A 16,095-nucleotide genomic window follows, 5' to 3' on the forward strand; every position below is an offset into this window, starting at 1 on the left:
AGCTTCAGCACAGAAAAGGCCATTCATTGGGCGAGGCTGTTCTATCCCCATAGCTCAGCCCCTCTGCCCTACAGCCAAACCTCGTTCCTGACTCTGTCTCTGTCCCTTTGTGACGTGTTGTGTCTTTAACTTGGTCAGGTACGATGCCGGCAAGGATGGGTTCATCGACTTGATGGAACTGAAGCTAATGATGGAGAAACTGGAGGCTCCACAAACTCACCTCAGTCTGAAGAATATGATCAAGGAGGTGGATGAGGACTTTGATGGAAAACTCAGCTTCCGGGAGGTAATCCTTTGTGTTGGGAACTCCAGCAGCTCTCACAGAGTCGTGCACGTGTCAGAGAGGGGGTGATACTAAGAGAAGTAAAATGTAAATGACCGAATATGTGACAGGGCAAAGTTTTCCTCTGGGTGGGTTACAGGGTTAGTGTAGTTACAGGCACAGGTTACTGAATGCACTCTACTTAGTTGCATGTCCTAACAGATACATAAACAGGCAGGGAGTAGTGGGATATGGACCATTTAAAGGCAAAAGGTTTCTAGTTTAGAAAGGCGCCCTGTGTCAGTGCAGGCTTGGTGGGCCAAAGGGCCTCTACTGCTCCCCATTGGCAAGAAACATCACAGGGAAGTCCAACCGGAGAAGGAGAGATTTGACCTGATTCCCTAAACTTGGCCAAAGCTGAGGGAAAGAGACTGACCTCTAGGTCCAGAGAGCTCTCAAACTGCAAGGCTCTTCCTGTTTCCTGAGTGATCCATTGCTGTTCAAAGAGGCTGAGCCAACCGCTGGGGAGGCGGCTACAATCTTGGCATAACTGGCATTCGTTGCCCATCCCCCATTGCTCTTGAGAAGGTGCCACCATGAACACCCGCAGTCCCGGGGGTAAATACCCCCACTGTGCTGTTAGGGAGGAAATGCCAGGCAATTGCCCGTTTTGTTTAGCGACGGCAATATTGCTGGAGCAGTCTGCTCCTTAAACCCTTGCAGGATTCTTCACAGTGCAAAGCTGCTGTTTGTTTAAAAATGGAGTAATTTTAAACAGGGGTAACAGTGCAGCTTTACCTTGAACACAATGACCCCTCACCCCGAGGGCACACCTGAGTGAGGCAGAGGAAGGAAAATAAAAGTCACTGTCTGTTCACTTGGGAAAGCATTGACTATTGGGACGAGCAGAGTCTGTGAAATGTAGCCAATGGACAGAGCTCCTGCAAAGGCAAGACCAGAGACAATTCCAGGGAATAGCTCCTATCCCCACACTGCGAGGCCAGTTGACCCCAAGATCTGTGGTACTGTCACCCTCTGCTGGTCACTCACAATATAGCAGTCACCTGTTCTAAACTTCAGCATTTTCGCATCATCCACTTAGAGTCATAGATTCATAGAGATGTACAACATGGAAACAGACCCTTCGGTCCAACCCGTCCATGCCAACCAGATATCCCAACACAATCTAGTTCCACCCGCCAGCACCCGGCCCATATCCCTCCAAACCCTTCCTGTTCATATAACCATCCAGATACCTTTTAAATGTTGCAATTGTACCAGCCTCCACCACATCCTCTGGCAGCTCATTCTATTCACGTACCATCCTCTGAGTGAAAAAGTTGCCTCTTAGGACTCTCTCATATCTTTCCCCTCTCACCCTAAACCTATGCCTTCTAGTTCTGGACTCCTCGATTCCAGGGAAAAGACTTTGTCTATTTATCCTATCATGTCCCTCATGATTTTGTAAACCTCTATAAGGTCACCCCTCAGCCTCCGATGCTCCAGGGAAAACAGCCCCAGCCTGTTCAGCCTCTCCCTGTAGCTCAGATCTTCCAACCCTGGCAATATCCTTGTAAATCTTTTCTGAACCCTTTCAAGTTTCACAACGCCCTTCCAATAGGAAGGAGACCAGAATTGCATGCAATATTCCAACAGTGGCCTAATCAATGTCATGTACAGACGCAATATGACCTCCCAACTCCTGTACTCAGTACTCTGACCAATAAAGGAAAGCATACCAAACGCCCTCTTCATTATCCTGTCTACCTGCGACTCCACTTTCAAGGAGCTATGAACCTGCACTCCAAGGTCTCTTTGTTCAGCAACACTCCCTTGGACCTTACCATTAAGTGTATAAGTCCTGCTAAGATTTGCTTTCCCAAAATGCAGCACTTCGCATTTATCTAAATTAAACTCCATCTGCCACTTCTCAGCCCATTGGCTCAACTGATCAAGATCCCATTGTAATCTGAAGTAACCCTCTTCGCTGTCCACTACACCTCCAAGTTTGGTGTCATCTGCAAACCTATTAACTGTACCTCTTACGCTCGCATCCAAATCATTTATGTAAATGAAAAAAAGGTACAGGGTCCAGCACTGATCCTTGTGACACTCTACTGGTCACAGGCCTCCAGTCTGAAAAACAACCCTCTACCATCACCATCTGTCTTCTACCTTTGAGCCAGTCCTGTATCCAAATGGCTAGTTCTCCCTGTATTCCATGTGATCTAACCTTGCTAATCAGTCTCCCATGGGAAACCTTGTCAAATGCCTTGCTGAAGTCCATATAGATCACATCTACCACTCTGCCCTCATCAATCCTCTTTGTTACTTCTTCAAAAAACTCAATCAAGTTTGTGAGACATAATTTCCCACGCACAAAGCCATGTTGACGATCCCTAATCAGTCCATGCCTTTCCAAGTACATGTCCCTCAAGATTCCCCCCAACAATCTGCCCACCATCGACATCAGGCTCACTGGTCTATAGTTCTCTGGCTTGTCCTTACCACCCTTCTTAAACAGTGGCACCACGTTAGCCAAACTCCAATCTTCTGGCACCACACCTGTGACTATTGATGATCCAAATATCTCAGCAAGAGGCCCAGCAATCACTACACCAGCTTCCCACAGAGTTCTCGGGTACACCTGATCAGGTCCTGAAAAAAGTAATTGAAATTACCTGATTATTTGAATTAGCTTCATCAACAGTGTAGGAAAATAGGAAATGAGCATTTAGGGTCTGAAATATCTGAGGATTTGAGTTAATCCAATTTGGAATGAGAGCAATGTACTTCAGTTCTGGTAATTTAGTGAATGTTGCAGTATTCTAAATGTAATCCAATTACCTCAGCTGCAAAGGAGACCTGGGGAAGTCAGCTTAGACAACAGCATTTCAAGGATGCTGTCTTATGATTAAATGGTGCTGTCGTACTGACGAGACAGGAGGAAAGAAAACGGACATATAGATAAACATGGACATACAGACTATTGACATCACCAGACTCTCACTGTCCCTCTCCCCAAACCGGGCCATCTCACTGTCCCCTCCCCACACAGACACCAGGCTGTCTCACTGTCCCCCTCCCCACAGACACTGGGCTGTCTGTCCCCCTCCCCCCACAGACATTGGGCTCTCTGTTTGTCCCCCTCCCCACAGACACTGGGCTTTCTGTCTGTCCCCCTCCCCACAGACACTGGGCTCTCTGTCTGTCCCCCTCCCCACAGACACTGGGCTCTTTGTCTATCCCCCTCCCCAGAGACAAGGGGCTGTCTGTCTGTCCCCCTCCCACAGACACCGTGCTGTCTATCTGTCCCCCTCCCCACACAGACACCGTGCTGTCGGTCTGTCCCCCTCCCCACAGACACCGTGCTGTCTATCTGTCCCCCTCCCCACACAGACACCGTGCTGTCGGTCTGTCCCCCTCCCCACAGACATGGGGCTGTCTGTCTGTCCCCCTCCCCACACAGACACCGTGCTGTCTGTCTGTCCCCCTCCCCACACAGACACCGTGCTGTCTGTCTGTCCCCCTCCCCACACAGACACCGTGCTGTCTATCTGTCCCCCTCCCCACACAGACACCGTGCTGTCGGTCTGTCCCCCTCCCCACAGACACCGTGCAGTCTGTCTGTCGCCCTCCCCACACAGACACCGTGCTGTCTGTCTGTCCCCCTCCCCACAGACACTGGGCCACCTCACGGTCACTCACGCTCCCCCATAAACCCCGCTGCTCCTGAGCACTCAGCTCCTGTTTCTCTGTTGCCTTTCTCTAGTTCCTGCTGATTTTCCGGAAGGCAGCTGCGGGAGAGTTAGCCGAAGACAGTGGGTTGCACGTTCTGGCCCAGTTGTCTGAGATCGATGTCGCCATAGAGGGTGTGAAAGGAGCAAAAACCTTCTTTGAAGCTAAAGTAAGTACTGTCACAATTTGCTTTAGTCCTCCATTATCCTGTTCAGCTCTTGAATTGTATTTAAGTTTCCAGCTCAGATGCAGGCCATTCGGTCCAGTTGGTCTATGCTAGCGTATGTTCTATGCGCTACATATATCTACTTGTCCACCTTAACATTATCTCACCCTGTCCATATATCCTTCTATTGTATCTCCGACATGTATCCAGTTAGACATCCATTCAATGCTGATTGCCTCACTTAATCCCACGCTGTTAGCTTTCCTCGCTTTAACCTTGTGGAAGGCTAGGGACTTCTCAGTTATGGCTGTATGGTTCCTTTCTCCTGTATTCAGAGCTGGGAATTGTAACTGGTGCGAGTCCCAGCCAACTCTTTGTACATTGCAGTGCTCTATCCAGCTGAAGACGAGGGGTTTCCGTGACTTCGGTGCGGTATCGACTTGAGGATTGCGGGTGCTGTGAATCAAACAGTTTTCCAGTGTAGCTCCTTCACTGATGGGGACAGGTTACAGCTGCACTCTGAGCCTGCACCAACAAAGTATTCCAGTTCTAGCTTCACACTGCCCACTCAGTGTAATGGCCTTCCAACTCCCCCACTTGCTGTAACCATGGTCTAAGAAGCGTCTGTGTGAAAAATGCCATTCAGCCCATCAACTCCATTCCGTCCAATGTGTAATTCCTGTTTTGGTCCCAACTGGGGCAAGTCTGATCCCAGATTGAAATCTGACCTGATGGACCATATTTCATTCCATTTGGATTTTACCAAAGTGGTTTTTCACTGGAACATGGGTATGCAATGTTGCAACTTTTGTTCTAACAACAAAACTAATGTGTATCAAGCAAAAGAAATAAAGGTAAAACCGAAATCAAACTGTTCATGCACTTTTAAAGATTTTGGAATGTACGGCTGAAATATAATCGCAAATCCCAATAGCAATTTGACAGTATCCAAAAGCACCTGTTTTACAGAACTGTCACCAGAGGAAACACTTTCACCTCGATAGGCTTCAGTCACCCTCTCCACCTAAAACATCTGAACAGTCCGGAGGTATTATACCCCTGAGATTAACTTCCTCAGCTTTAAATAATCTCTTCAGGGATTTGTCCAAACTCTTTCCAGGCTGGGCCGATGAATGAGCTCTTCCAGGTAATTTCTAATATTACCGTCTTCTCCCCTTCCCAAGAGCACTGCTTTAAACATCCATCTTTATCCAATGATTTCTGTGCAATCGCCCCAAATCGAAACTTTAAAAAGAAAACTTTTTCCAAGCCATGGTTGTTTTAAGCTTAAAAAATTCCAGAATTTTCTAACCGAAACCCTGACACACAAATGGGGTGGTGATGAAGAGTGGCATTATCATTGGACTGTTAATCCAGAGACCCCGACAATGTTCTGGGGACCCAGGTTCAAATCCTGCCATGGCAGATGGTGGAATTTGAATTCAATAAGTATCTGGAATTAAGAATCTAATGATTACTTTAAATACATTGCCAATTATCAGAAAAAATCCATCTGATTCACTTGGCGGTATGGTGGCACAGTGGTTCTGGGCGGCACGGTGGCACAGTGGTTAGCACTGCTGCCTCACAGCGCCAGAGACCCGGGTTCAATTCCCGCCTCAGGCGACTGACTGTGTGGAGTTTGCACGTTCTCCCCGTGTCTGCGTGGGTTTCCTCCGGGTGCTCCAGTTTCCTCCCACAGTCCAAAGATGTGTGGGTCAGGTGAATTGGCCATGCTAAATTGCCCGTAGTGTTAGGTAAGGGGTAAATGTAGGGGTATGGGTGGGTTGCGCTTCGGCAGGTCAGTGTGGACTTGTTGGGCCGAAGGGCCTGTTTCCACACTGTAAGTAATCTAATCTAATCTAATGTCCTTTAGGGAAGGAAGTCTGCCATTCTTACGCCATTCTTACCTGGTGTGGCCCACATATGACTCCAGACCCACAAAAGTGGTTGGTTCTCAACTGCTCCCCAGGCAATTAGAGATGGGCAATAAACAGTGCCTCGCCAGCAATGGCCTCATCTGTTAAAGAATAAAACAATTATTTACCTTGTTCACTTGTAAACCATCTGAATATAAATGAAAAACCTACTAGATGTAGGAGGAAGTGAGGACTGCAGATGCTGGAGATTAGAGTAGAGAGTGTGGTGCTGGAAATGCACCCAGCAGGTCAGGCAGCATCTGAGGAGCAGGAGAATCGACGTTTCGGGCATAAGCCATTCATCAGGAATGAGGCTTGTGGGCCAAGGGGGCTGAGAGGTAAATGGGAGGGGGGTTGGGCTAGGGGGAAGGTAGCTGGGAAAGTGATAGGTAGATGAAAGTGGGGGTGAAAGTGATAGGTCGGAGAGGAGGGTGAAGCAGATAGGTGGGAAGGAAGATGGACAGGTAGGACCATTCAAAAGGGTGGTGCCAAGTTGGAAGGTTGGGACTGAAATAAGGTGGGGGAAGGGGAAATGAGGAATCTAGTGCAAACCACATTGATCCCGAGTGTTTGGAGGGTCCCAAGGCGCAAGATGAGGTGTTCTTCCTCCAGGCGTCGGGTGGTTAGGGTTTGGCGATGGAGGAGGCCCAGGATTTGCATGTCCCTGGTGGAGTAGGAGGGGGAGTTAGTGTTCGGCCACAGAGCAGTGGGGTTGCTTAGTGGCTATGTCCCGGAGATATTCTCTGAAATGATCTACAAGTTGGCGTCCTGTCTCCCCAATGTAGGGGAGACTACATCGGGTGCAACGGATACAGTAGATGACGTGTGTGGGAGTGCAGGTAAATTACTGGCGGATGTGGAAGGATCCTTTGGGGCCTTGGACGGAGGTGAGGAGGGAGGTGTTGGTGCAGGTATTTCCCTTCTGACAAAGCTGTTTACTCAAGCTGCTAGAAAATGAATCATCGTGGCTATAGATGTGCCTTCAAGTTAATCATTAACTCTTTAGACACTCAAAAAAACCCACACGTCAGCCATTAAAGCAAATTATATTAAAAATATACATGAATCCCCATCTATATTACACTTTCTATCCCTCTTCTCGGAGTCTCCCCAAATTGATCCAGGAGCTCTGCAAAGTGGAGAGATGTTATTGTAAATGTCTACCTCTCTGATTATGAGGCCTGTGCATGTTGTTAGAAATTGGAAGGATGTATGAGCAGGGTTTGATGAAGAGATACAGGAGGAAGTTCACAATGAGGCACCACGTGGGAAGGTGGGCCCAGCGGTCTGTTCGTGAGAGTCTTTACCTTAGGGCTTGCAGGCTATGTTCACTCGGAGCTCGCTGTTTTTATATTCATTCACAGGACGTAGGTCTCGCTGGCTGGGCCATCATTTATTGCCCCCTCTGAATGCCCAAAGTCAGCCATATTGCTGTGGGTCTGGAGTCACAGAACCTGGTAAAGTCAGAAGTTCCATTCCCTACGGGACACGAATGAACCAGATGGATTTTTGCTGACAATCAATAATCGTTTCATGGTCATTATTGGCCTTTTAAACTCCAGATTTTTTTCTTAAATTACATTCAAGTTCCACCAGAATATTAAGTGTCTCTGGATTGGTCCAGCAGTAAAACCGCAGGGCCAAAGCCTTCCCATCAGACCATTGAATTAGATTTTCTTGTCATGGGTGCTCAAGTATGAATACAGTGAAAAGTGTACAAAGTCCCCATTCTTTGGCGCTATCTTGGTTACAAAACCAGAATCTCAACAATAAAACAGCAGCAATAAAAGAAAACCGAAACGTAAGATCTAGATCTCACTGGGAAGGATCACTGTGCTTTGACCTAATCATAAAGGGTGCATTTCCTTTGCAGCTTCAGGCGATCAACAGCGCAAATCGATTTGAGCAGGAGATCAAGGAGGAGCAGGAGGAGAAGAAGAAACAGGCCGAGCAGAAAAGGCAGAAGCAAGCGGCCTTCAAGGAGCTACAGTCGGCATTCAAGTGAAGGCCGCACTCCCACCAGCAATGGCAGGCAATGCAGAGCTGGTGGGAAAGGAGGAGGTGTGGGCATCAGAGGATCTGGCCTCAAATCCTGTCAAACCTCCACAAAGACAGAGACTGACTACTTTTATTTTTAATGAATAGGATGTTGGGAGGGGGGAGGGATGTGGGGGGAGCTGCTGGAGTACACCCTTAAATAATCTTCCACAGTGACCAACTGAGGAGGATCGAGCGATCACTCGATCACTTCCTGCTGTGTCCTTAGGATCATACTCCACCAGTGAAGCCTACTGTTTAAGACCAGGTTTGGGCTCTGTGTGGGACGGGGCATGCTGCTGTAAGGGATGAACCCAAACTGTGCTTTTGTAATTGCAGGGATTTATCAGCTTGTTGCTTTCCTCCTGCTCCTGATCTTTGACATCATTTTTGCCAATGTGGGCCTGGGATATAGGGGGTGAAATCCATGTGGTTGGAGCTCCCAGTTCACATTTTATATGGAACATCTTGCTTGGCACATTCACCGGTTTCTGTTTTACCTGTGTTTGGAGTGGGGGAGAATAGGGCGGGCGTACCAATTTATCTCCACAGTCAGGCCTAGGGAAGAGGCTGAACCAGGAAGCCATGTTGATTTTATCCCCCAATAAAGGCTGATGTGCCTCCACCAGAGACGGAGGGGACATTTCCAGCCACATCTGCCCAATGGGAATAATCAGAGGAAGTGGTCAAGCAAAATAGTCCTGGGATCCACTCAGTTGTTTGTGATACTCTTACAATCAGGGCCTTGAATCAGGCTTGAGATTATTTTTAAACAGCGCAATTCTTTGCGAAATCTATGTTTTTAAAATTGCTGGTGTGGGGGAAGGGTGTGGGAAGATCAAAAGTAAACAATTGAGCTGCTTGGGGATTATGTTTTACGCTAGTTTACTGATTAACTCTGGGAATGGCTCCAAGGTGCAGTCAAGGTGAGGGTGCATTTCCTTGTTGCACCGCTGTTCCTCCCTGACACTTTCTCAGTGGTTGGGTCTGGATGCCCTGGCATTGAGCACTGTTCTTGAAGGGATTGTGCCCCTTCATGTGACCCTGGTCTAGCGTGGAGCTTGTCTTCAGGGTTCAAACATGTCTGAATGGCATCCACGATGTGGTCTCATTCCCTGTCATGCCCGACTCCTTGACCCCCCCCACCCTACTCTCACTACCTCACTCATTCATTCCGAGCAGACTCTCAGGTTGAGGTGGGTAGTTTTAGTCATCAACACTGTTCAAACCAAACTTTATTTTTACCTCAAGATCAAATCATCAGAAATCAGCAGCCTGCAGCCGAACGGTTTAACTGATCTGTATTCGGTGCCACAGCTGTACCATTCTGGTCGTGGGGTTGGCGGTGGGCACAGGGAGGGTCCTTCTGATCCTGACAGCAACAGCTGATTGTCCATGCTGTCTGGGCAGAGATTCCCACCCCCCCTCTCAAAATCTCTGGCAATCCTAGGCAGGACCTGGGCTTCCTCCAGATTCCTGACGAGTGGGTGAGGTGGTGGAAGCAGGGAGACGTTGGGCTCAACAGTCAGCATGGTGGCTCAGTAGTTAGCACCGCTGCCTCTCAGCGCTGGGCACCTGGGTTCAATTCCAGCCTTGGGTGACTGTCTGTGTGGAGTTTGCACATTCCTGCATGGTGTACTCCGGATGCTCCGGTTTCCTCCCAGGTTACGTGAACTGGCCATGCTAAATCGCCCGTAGTGTTCAGGGATGTGCAGGCTAGATGGATTAGCCATGGGAAATGTAGGGAGAGGGTGGGAGGGAGTGGGTTTGAGTGGGATGCTCTTGGGTGGGTCATTGTGGACCCGATGTGCCAAATGGCCTCTTCTGCACTGTAGGGGTTCTATGATTCAATGTTGGATGTTGTATGCAGGACCCCCTTGCCCTCCCCCTCCCCACTCGAGTTCAGTCCCTGGGGGTATAGGGGTTGGGGGTGGGTTGGGTACAGGTTATTTGAGGCCCTGAGAGTGCTGCTGATGAACACTGATCTCTGACAGGTCACCCTCCACGTCAGGGACAGCAGGAATGGAGTTCTGTTTTAGCGATAACATCCTTAGTGATTAGCATTTTCAAATGGACTTCTTGACCAGTTCCCTTTCCAGGCCCTTGCTCTTGACAATGAAGGCAATCAGTGCCTTTAATGTAGCTGTCTGTATATAGCACGTAAGTGTCGTGTAGTGAGGAACACAAAAGTCTGGGAGGCCAGTTTAGTGTTTCTGCAGGGGTCATGGTTTGGGGTAAATGTGCCAAACTTGTTGCTTTGGGTTATTTCTCTCTCTCTCTCTCTCTCTCGAGGATTATCACTGTGATGAGTTTTCCGAAGAGCTGTGCAATATGTGACCACAGTCAGTCAAAGCGATCTCTAATCTGTGCTGCGTCTTCCTTCAGGCTCTCGGGAGCAGAGTAGTGACTGCTTAACATTAGTCCCTGCTTTTCTGACCACCCCACTCTTGTCTGACATTAAAAAAAACAGGAACCTGGTTTTCTTCGCTGAACTTGCCACTGCACTGACTCGATGGTTGTCTTTAACCTTGTGGGTGTCTGGCCAGTCCATGTTCAAGGCCCCCGCTCCTGCCCTGGTCTCCTTGAACAGAACGCAGGAATGCCTATTGCCTTTTATGCATGTTGCAGTGACAGAGCAGTGCTCAGCAATGATAAACCTTAAGGGCTTCCTGTGACCTTTTAAGTTTGAACCAGGAGCTGTACTATCCTGGATCAGATAGGGGGCAATCTGAGTTGGGGAGGGGAGGGGGCTGCTGATAAAAATTGAGAGAGGCCATTTGGCCCATCAGATCCACGGTGGCTGATTGAAAGAGCGTTTCATCTGGTCCTGTGAGTTGGGCCAGTTCCCACATTGGTTCGCCACAGAAATCCCAGGTGTGTATTTAAAAGCAAAACTATCAAAGTGCCTTTTGCAAAGAAGCGTGTGTTAGTGACACTGTGACACGAGGCCCTGTTCCTGGAACAGGGTTTTGTTTCATTGCGACAAAGCCGTCTTGTTCTGCTCCTTAAAACATTTAAGTAAAACCTGGGCCATTTACCAAAAAATATTTTTTAAAAAATCAAAGTCAATGATTCAGTTACTTCTGAGTAGCAGGGAATATTTCATGTTCCTGGTTCCCAAACAGCCTCTGCCTGTTCCTTTGGGAATCTGGGATTGCGAGTATTCACTCGGCTAAGGTGGAATAACTCTCTTTGCAAAGCCCTGTTTGTTGGAAGTACATTGTTTGAGAAGCACCTGTTTTATTTGTATAGTAAAGGGAGGGAGGTGTTGGATGGTAGGTAAATATACAGCTCACGGTGAGACTGCCATACACCAGGGAAATGAATGAGATTGTAAGATATTGGAAGTCTGAAACAAAATAGGAAATCTGGGAAACACGCAGGGTCAGGGAGTTTCACCCATGAGAGATACTCATATCTGACCCTCTGTCAGAAGAGGATTATACCTGAATTTGTTTCTTCTCCTTTCCCTGGTGTTTTCAGTATTTTCAGTTTTTACACCGAAAGTGTAAAGTGAGTGTATTCCAGCTGCAAAACTCTATGGAAATGGGCTGGGTTCAGCCTATAGTTGGGGCTGGTCGATACCACCTACTCTATCGAAACGCTCCTGCATGCTTTACATTGTCTTATCCACTGCCATATTAATCTATCGTGTTGAATGCTGTTTTGTGTGGGATGTCCATTTTCTTTTTGTATGTGTTATGAAGGCAGTCACAGAGTGGGGGGACTAAACTCCACAGTCCCTTGGGGTGAGTCTGTCACCTTCTGTTCGTGAACTGGGGATTGTGTCTTGGCTCAGCTAGCCTGAGCCCAGGTCTGGTACACTCTGTTCTGGGGAACGCTTACAATTCTTGTACAGCTGTTATTTCTTTCCCTCAGTTACTTGTGCACAGTACACTGACTGTAACCAGCCAGCTTGGAGTCAGTCCCTTGAACTGAGGAGATTCTAAATCCCCTGTGTATATTTTTGTCCCCCCACTACTTCTGCACAACAGTAGTGCTTATTTTTCCCCAGCAGCTCTCATGTGCCTGTCAGTACAGGGTCTCAGTGAAGACCCTGTTGTGCAAATAATTGTCCCACCACCATGCGACTCGGGAACCAGTAACAAGCAAAGCCCAATAAGAAGAATGCTGACAGCTCGATTATACACTTGGCTGCCCACTCCATGCGCTTCTGTGACCAAGTACACATTGTCATCTGTAGGGACTTGGCTATGTTAGGCTGACTCTGATGTACACTCTCTACCCCAACATCACCCATGCACCCCATCCATACCTGCAATTGTGCTCCGTTCCCTCACACTGAGCTAGGTCTGTCTCCCCTCTTCAATGTTTCAGTTTGGAACCATTGTGGGTTCCATCCACTGCCTGCCTTGAGTTGGAGGGTGGTGGGCTTTACCTACATCATGAGGTGTTTCCTCCCACTCCTTGCCTTTAGTTGTGTCTGTCCTTGCATGATTGACTTTCACTGTATCTAGAGGACGGGGAGTGTATTTAGGCTGTGTATGTGTCTGACTGTTTGTTTATGTGGAGCATGTCTCTGTTTTATCTCTCGTTGTGTGTGCGTGTGTGTGTTACCATTTGGAGAATCCAAGTTTTCCCTATGGAATTTTGCTTGCGTTCTGTCTTGGAATAGGACCTGAATAAAGCTCCCAGAGCAACTGGTGGGGGTGGGACAATAAAGCAGGACTTGAAGTCTGGAAGCGGAAGGCTCTGTCCCCCGACACTGGGGAAGGAAGTAAGAGAGTTCAGGAGCCAGAGGGAAGACTGCAGCTCACTGACTTACTCCAGCACCAAGGAATGAATCTGGATACAATGTCCATTTTGAATGTTGCAGCCATCTTTTGTACATTTCACTCGCGTGAAAACTGAAAAAATGCTGTATTTTCTATAATGTACTGTCAATGTCTGAAATATCTTCACTCGAGGACGAAACAGAAGTTGTGTGAAAGAAACTATTTTTGATTTTCTTACCAAAAAGAATTCTAATTATACATATGTTCTAATAAATAAAATGCATCTCAAGTTTTAATGTGTTTATCTAATTTGGGTTGGCATGTTGGCTCAGTGGTTAACACTGCTCCCTAACAGCGCCAGGGTCCCAGGTTTGATTCCAGCCTCAGACGACTGTCTGTGTGGAGTTTGCACATTCTCCCTGTGTCAGAGTGGGTTTCCTCCGGGTGCTCCGGTTTCCTCCCACAGTCCAAAGATGTGCAGGTCAGGTTAATTGGCCATGCTAAATTGCCCATAGTGTTAGGCGCATTAGTCAGAGGGAAATGGGTTTGGATTTGTTACTCTTCGGAGAGTCGGTGTGGACTGGTTGGGCCGAAGGGCCTGTTTCCACACTGTAGGGAATCTAATTTAATCACAAGGATGTGACCAATCTCTTAAAAGAAATGGAATTCATTCTGGGTTACATCAATGAATGAGTACAAAAATGTATTTATTATAAAAAAAACTATCCTTCAACGTGTGGCAAAAATGAGTTATGAATCACTAAGATGCACATTTAAACTATAAATCGAGGTGCACAGACATACAGTAACAAGTAGGATGGACAAGGCAGGTGAGATAAACAGGTTTGCAGGAATGTGGGTGGATGGAAGGAAATAGCTGTAAAGGAATAAATTCCCTGGATCAAGAGTTCAAACTACAAGGAGGACTGAGGTGAGTTCCTCAGTGTTATTTTGGTGGTGATATCGCTGATGTGCAGCCATCATCACAGGCTGAGTTCTCCTCCTGAGAGATAGTTTGTTCTGAATAACTTCTTATTGCTTCAGATGCACCTCGGATAAAGAGGGGAAGGGAAAGGAGGAGGAGAAGACAGGCTTAGGCAGCAGACTCCGAATAGGAAACACACAGACTGTCTCAGCACATTGTCCTGAGGCAGCTTCAGCCCCAAAACAGAGGTGTGACTTTTTCAGTGTGATCGGAGTTTGAATCGAGCTCCTGACCAATCTGTGTCTTAACCCAGTCCCCCAAACCTTGCAGAGCATATTCAAGACTTCTTCTCTCATGCACCAGTGTTTAGTTAAGTTGTTGACAGAGGTAAATTGTCCAACAGGTGGAATGATGAATTGATATAATGTTTAATTCCGTAAAAAAAAGTTGGAAAATTGATTTAAAAAGCAGATTGTACTAGTGCTGCAGACTCCTCGTCCTTCCTTTGGTTCGCTATTTGAAAACTTGAGTTTGAAGACCAAGGACTTTGTACAAAAAAAGGTGTGGTTTTCATAAAACATCTGCATAAAAAATAAATTATTAATAAATCATACTTCTACAGAGAAAAAAAACACTATCAGCCACTGCTTATAACAGACAATAATAGTTCCTTTTATTGGGAATGTGTGCTTTCTTAGACAGTGTTGTGGAGATGACCCACAGTATTTCACAGTAAGTGGAGTGATGCAGGCGTGTCCCTGGTTTATAACTGCATGTATGTGTGTGTGTGTGTGTGTGTGTGCGCGCGCGCGCGCGCGCGTGCGTACATGCATGCAATGTGTGTATCTGTGTGTCTGTATACATGCATGCATATGTCTGCACGTGTGTGTCTGTGGAGGGGGAGTGGTGCCTACATTGTGCTACTTCAGGAATTGTATGTTCACCATTCCTCGGAATGAGAGGTTGACAAACATTTCCTTTGTCACTTTCTTGTCTACCTCAAACAGACCTCCATCTGCTCAAACTCTAAAGAGAGGGGGAATTACAAGAACCAGTTAAATTGAAAAACAAAATTCAATATGTAGAGACTTTCATGTCTCAGTGCCTTATACAGCCAATTAAATAGTTTTGATTTGCACTGATCTGAGGAAGGTCCATGAAAGACCTTTGACGTAATGTGTGCCTTAAAAACACAACCAGGTGAGACCGCTAAGATACATTTGAACATAAGAACTTGGAGCAGGAGTCGGCCATTCAGTCCCTTGTGCCTGCTCCACCATTTAATATAATCGTGGCTGATCTCATCTCAGAGGTAAAAACAATGACTGCAGATGCTGGAAACCAGATTCTAGATTGGTGGTGCTGGAAGAGCACAGCAGTTCAGGCAGCATCCAACGAGCAGCGAAGTCGATGTTTCGGGCAAAAGCCATCTCGTCTCAGCCTCACCTCCATTTTCCTACCCGCTGTCTATAACCCTTCAACTGTTCCTAATGAAGTCTGTCTTTTTCTTTGAACGTGATGTCCTAACATCCACCACACTCTGGGATAGTGAATTCCACAAATTCATGACCTTTTGAGAGCAGTAATTTCTCCTCATCTTTGTTTTAAATCCCCATTCCTTTATCTTAAAGCTATGATCTCTCATTTAAAAATGGCCAGCATGGAAGAACCATCCTCTCTGTGAATACTTTGTCAATTCACTTTTGTATCTTATTTACTTTAAATAGATCCCCTCTTTCTTCCAGACACTCAAATAACTAGGCCTAACTTGATTAATGTTATGACAAACCCTTCATCTCTGGAATCAATGAGTGAACCTCCTCTGAACTGACTCCAATCACACTACTTTCCTCCTTAGGTAAGTGGACCACAATTGGATGCAATACTCCAAGTACAGCCTTGTACAGTTGCAACAACACTTCCCTACTTCTATTCTCTATTCCAAATGTAGGTTTGCTCGCTGAGTTGGAAGGTTGGTATTTAAACGTTTTGTCACCATACAAGGTAACATCATCAGTGAGCCTCCGGATGAAGCACTTGATGGTATGACCCACTTTCTGTTTAGGTCTCCTTGGGTTAGTGATGTCATTTCCTGCAGTGATGTCATTTCCTGAAGTGATGTCATTTCCTGCAGTGATGTCATTTCATGTGGTGATGTCATTTCTGTTCTTTTTCACAGGAGGTGGTAAATGGGATCCAAGTCAATGTATTTGTTGATAGAGTTCTGGTGTAGCGTTCTACACCAAACACCACTAACTTCATCAGCAAAGATAATATTGTCAAGCTTGTGGACCTATGCCTTACCACCCACT

The 16,095-nt window shown here is 46.8% G+C and overlaps 1 protein-coding gene across 1 annotated transcript in view; it reads left to right on the forward strand.

Moving 5' to 3' along the window:
* The window catches only part of efhd2 (EF-hand domain family, member D2), a 36,222-nt gene extending 23,075 nt beyond the window's left edge, over window positions 1-13,147 (forward strand). The window contains exons 2-4 of the mRNA XM_060851867.1: window positions 139-286; window positions 4,035-4,169; window positions 7,959-13,147. Coding sequence (XP_060707850.1) covers window positions 139-286; window positions 4,035-4,169; window positions 7,959-8,090 — 415 coding nt within the window. The 3' untranslated portion in view covers window positions 8,091-13,147. The remainder of the gene's footprint in view (window positions 1-138; window positions 287-4,034; window positions 4,170-7,958) is intronic.
* The last annotated feature ends 2,948 nt before the right edge of the window (window positions 13,148-16,095 follow it).

The sequence above is a fragment of the Hemiscyllium ocellatum genome, chromosome 37 (assembly GCF_020745735.1).
Source record: "Hemiscyllium ocellatum isolate sHemOce1 chromosome 37, sHemOce1.pat.X.cur, whole genome shotgun sequence".
Lineage (NCBI taxonomy): Eukaryota > Metazoa > Chordata > Chondrichthyes > Orectolobiformes > Hemiscylliidae > Hemiscyllium > Hemiscyllium ocellatum.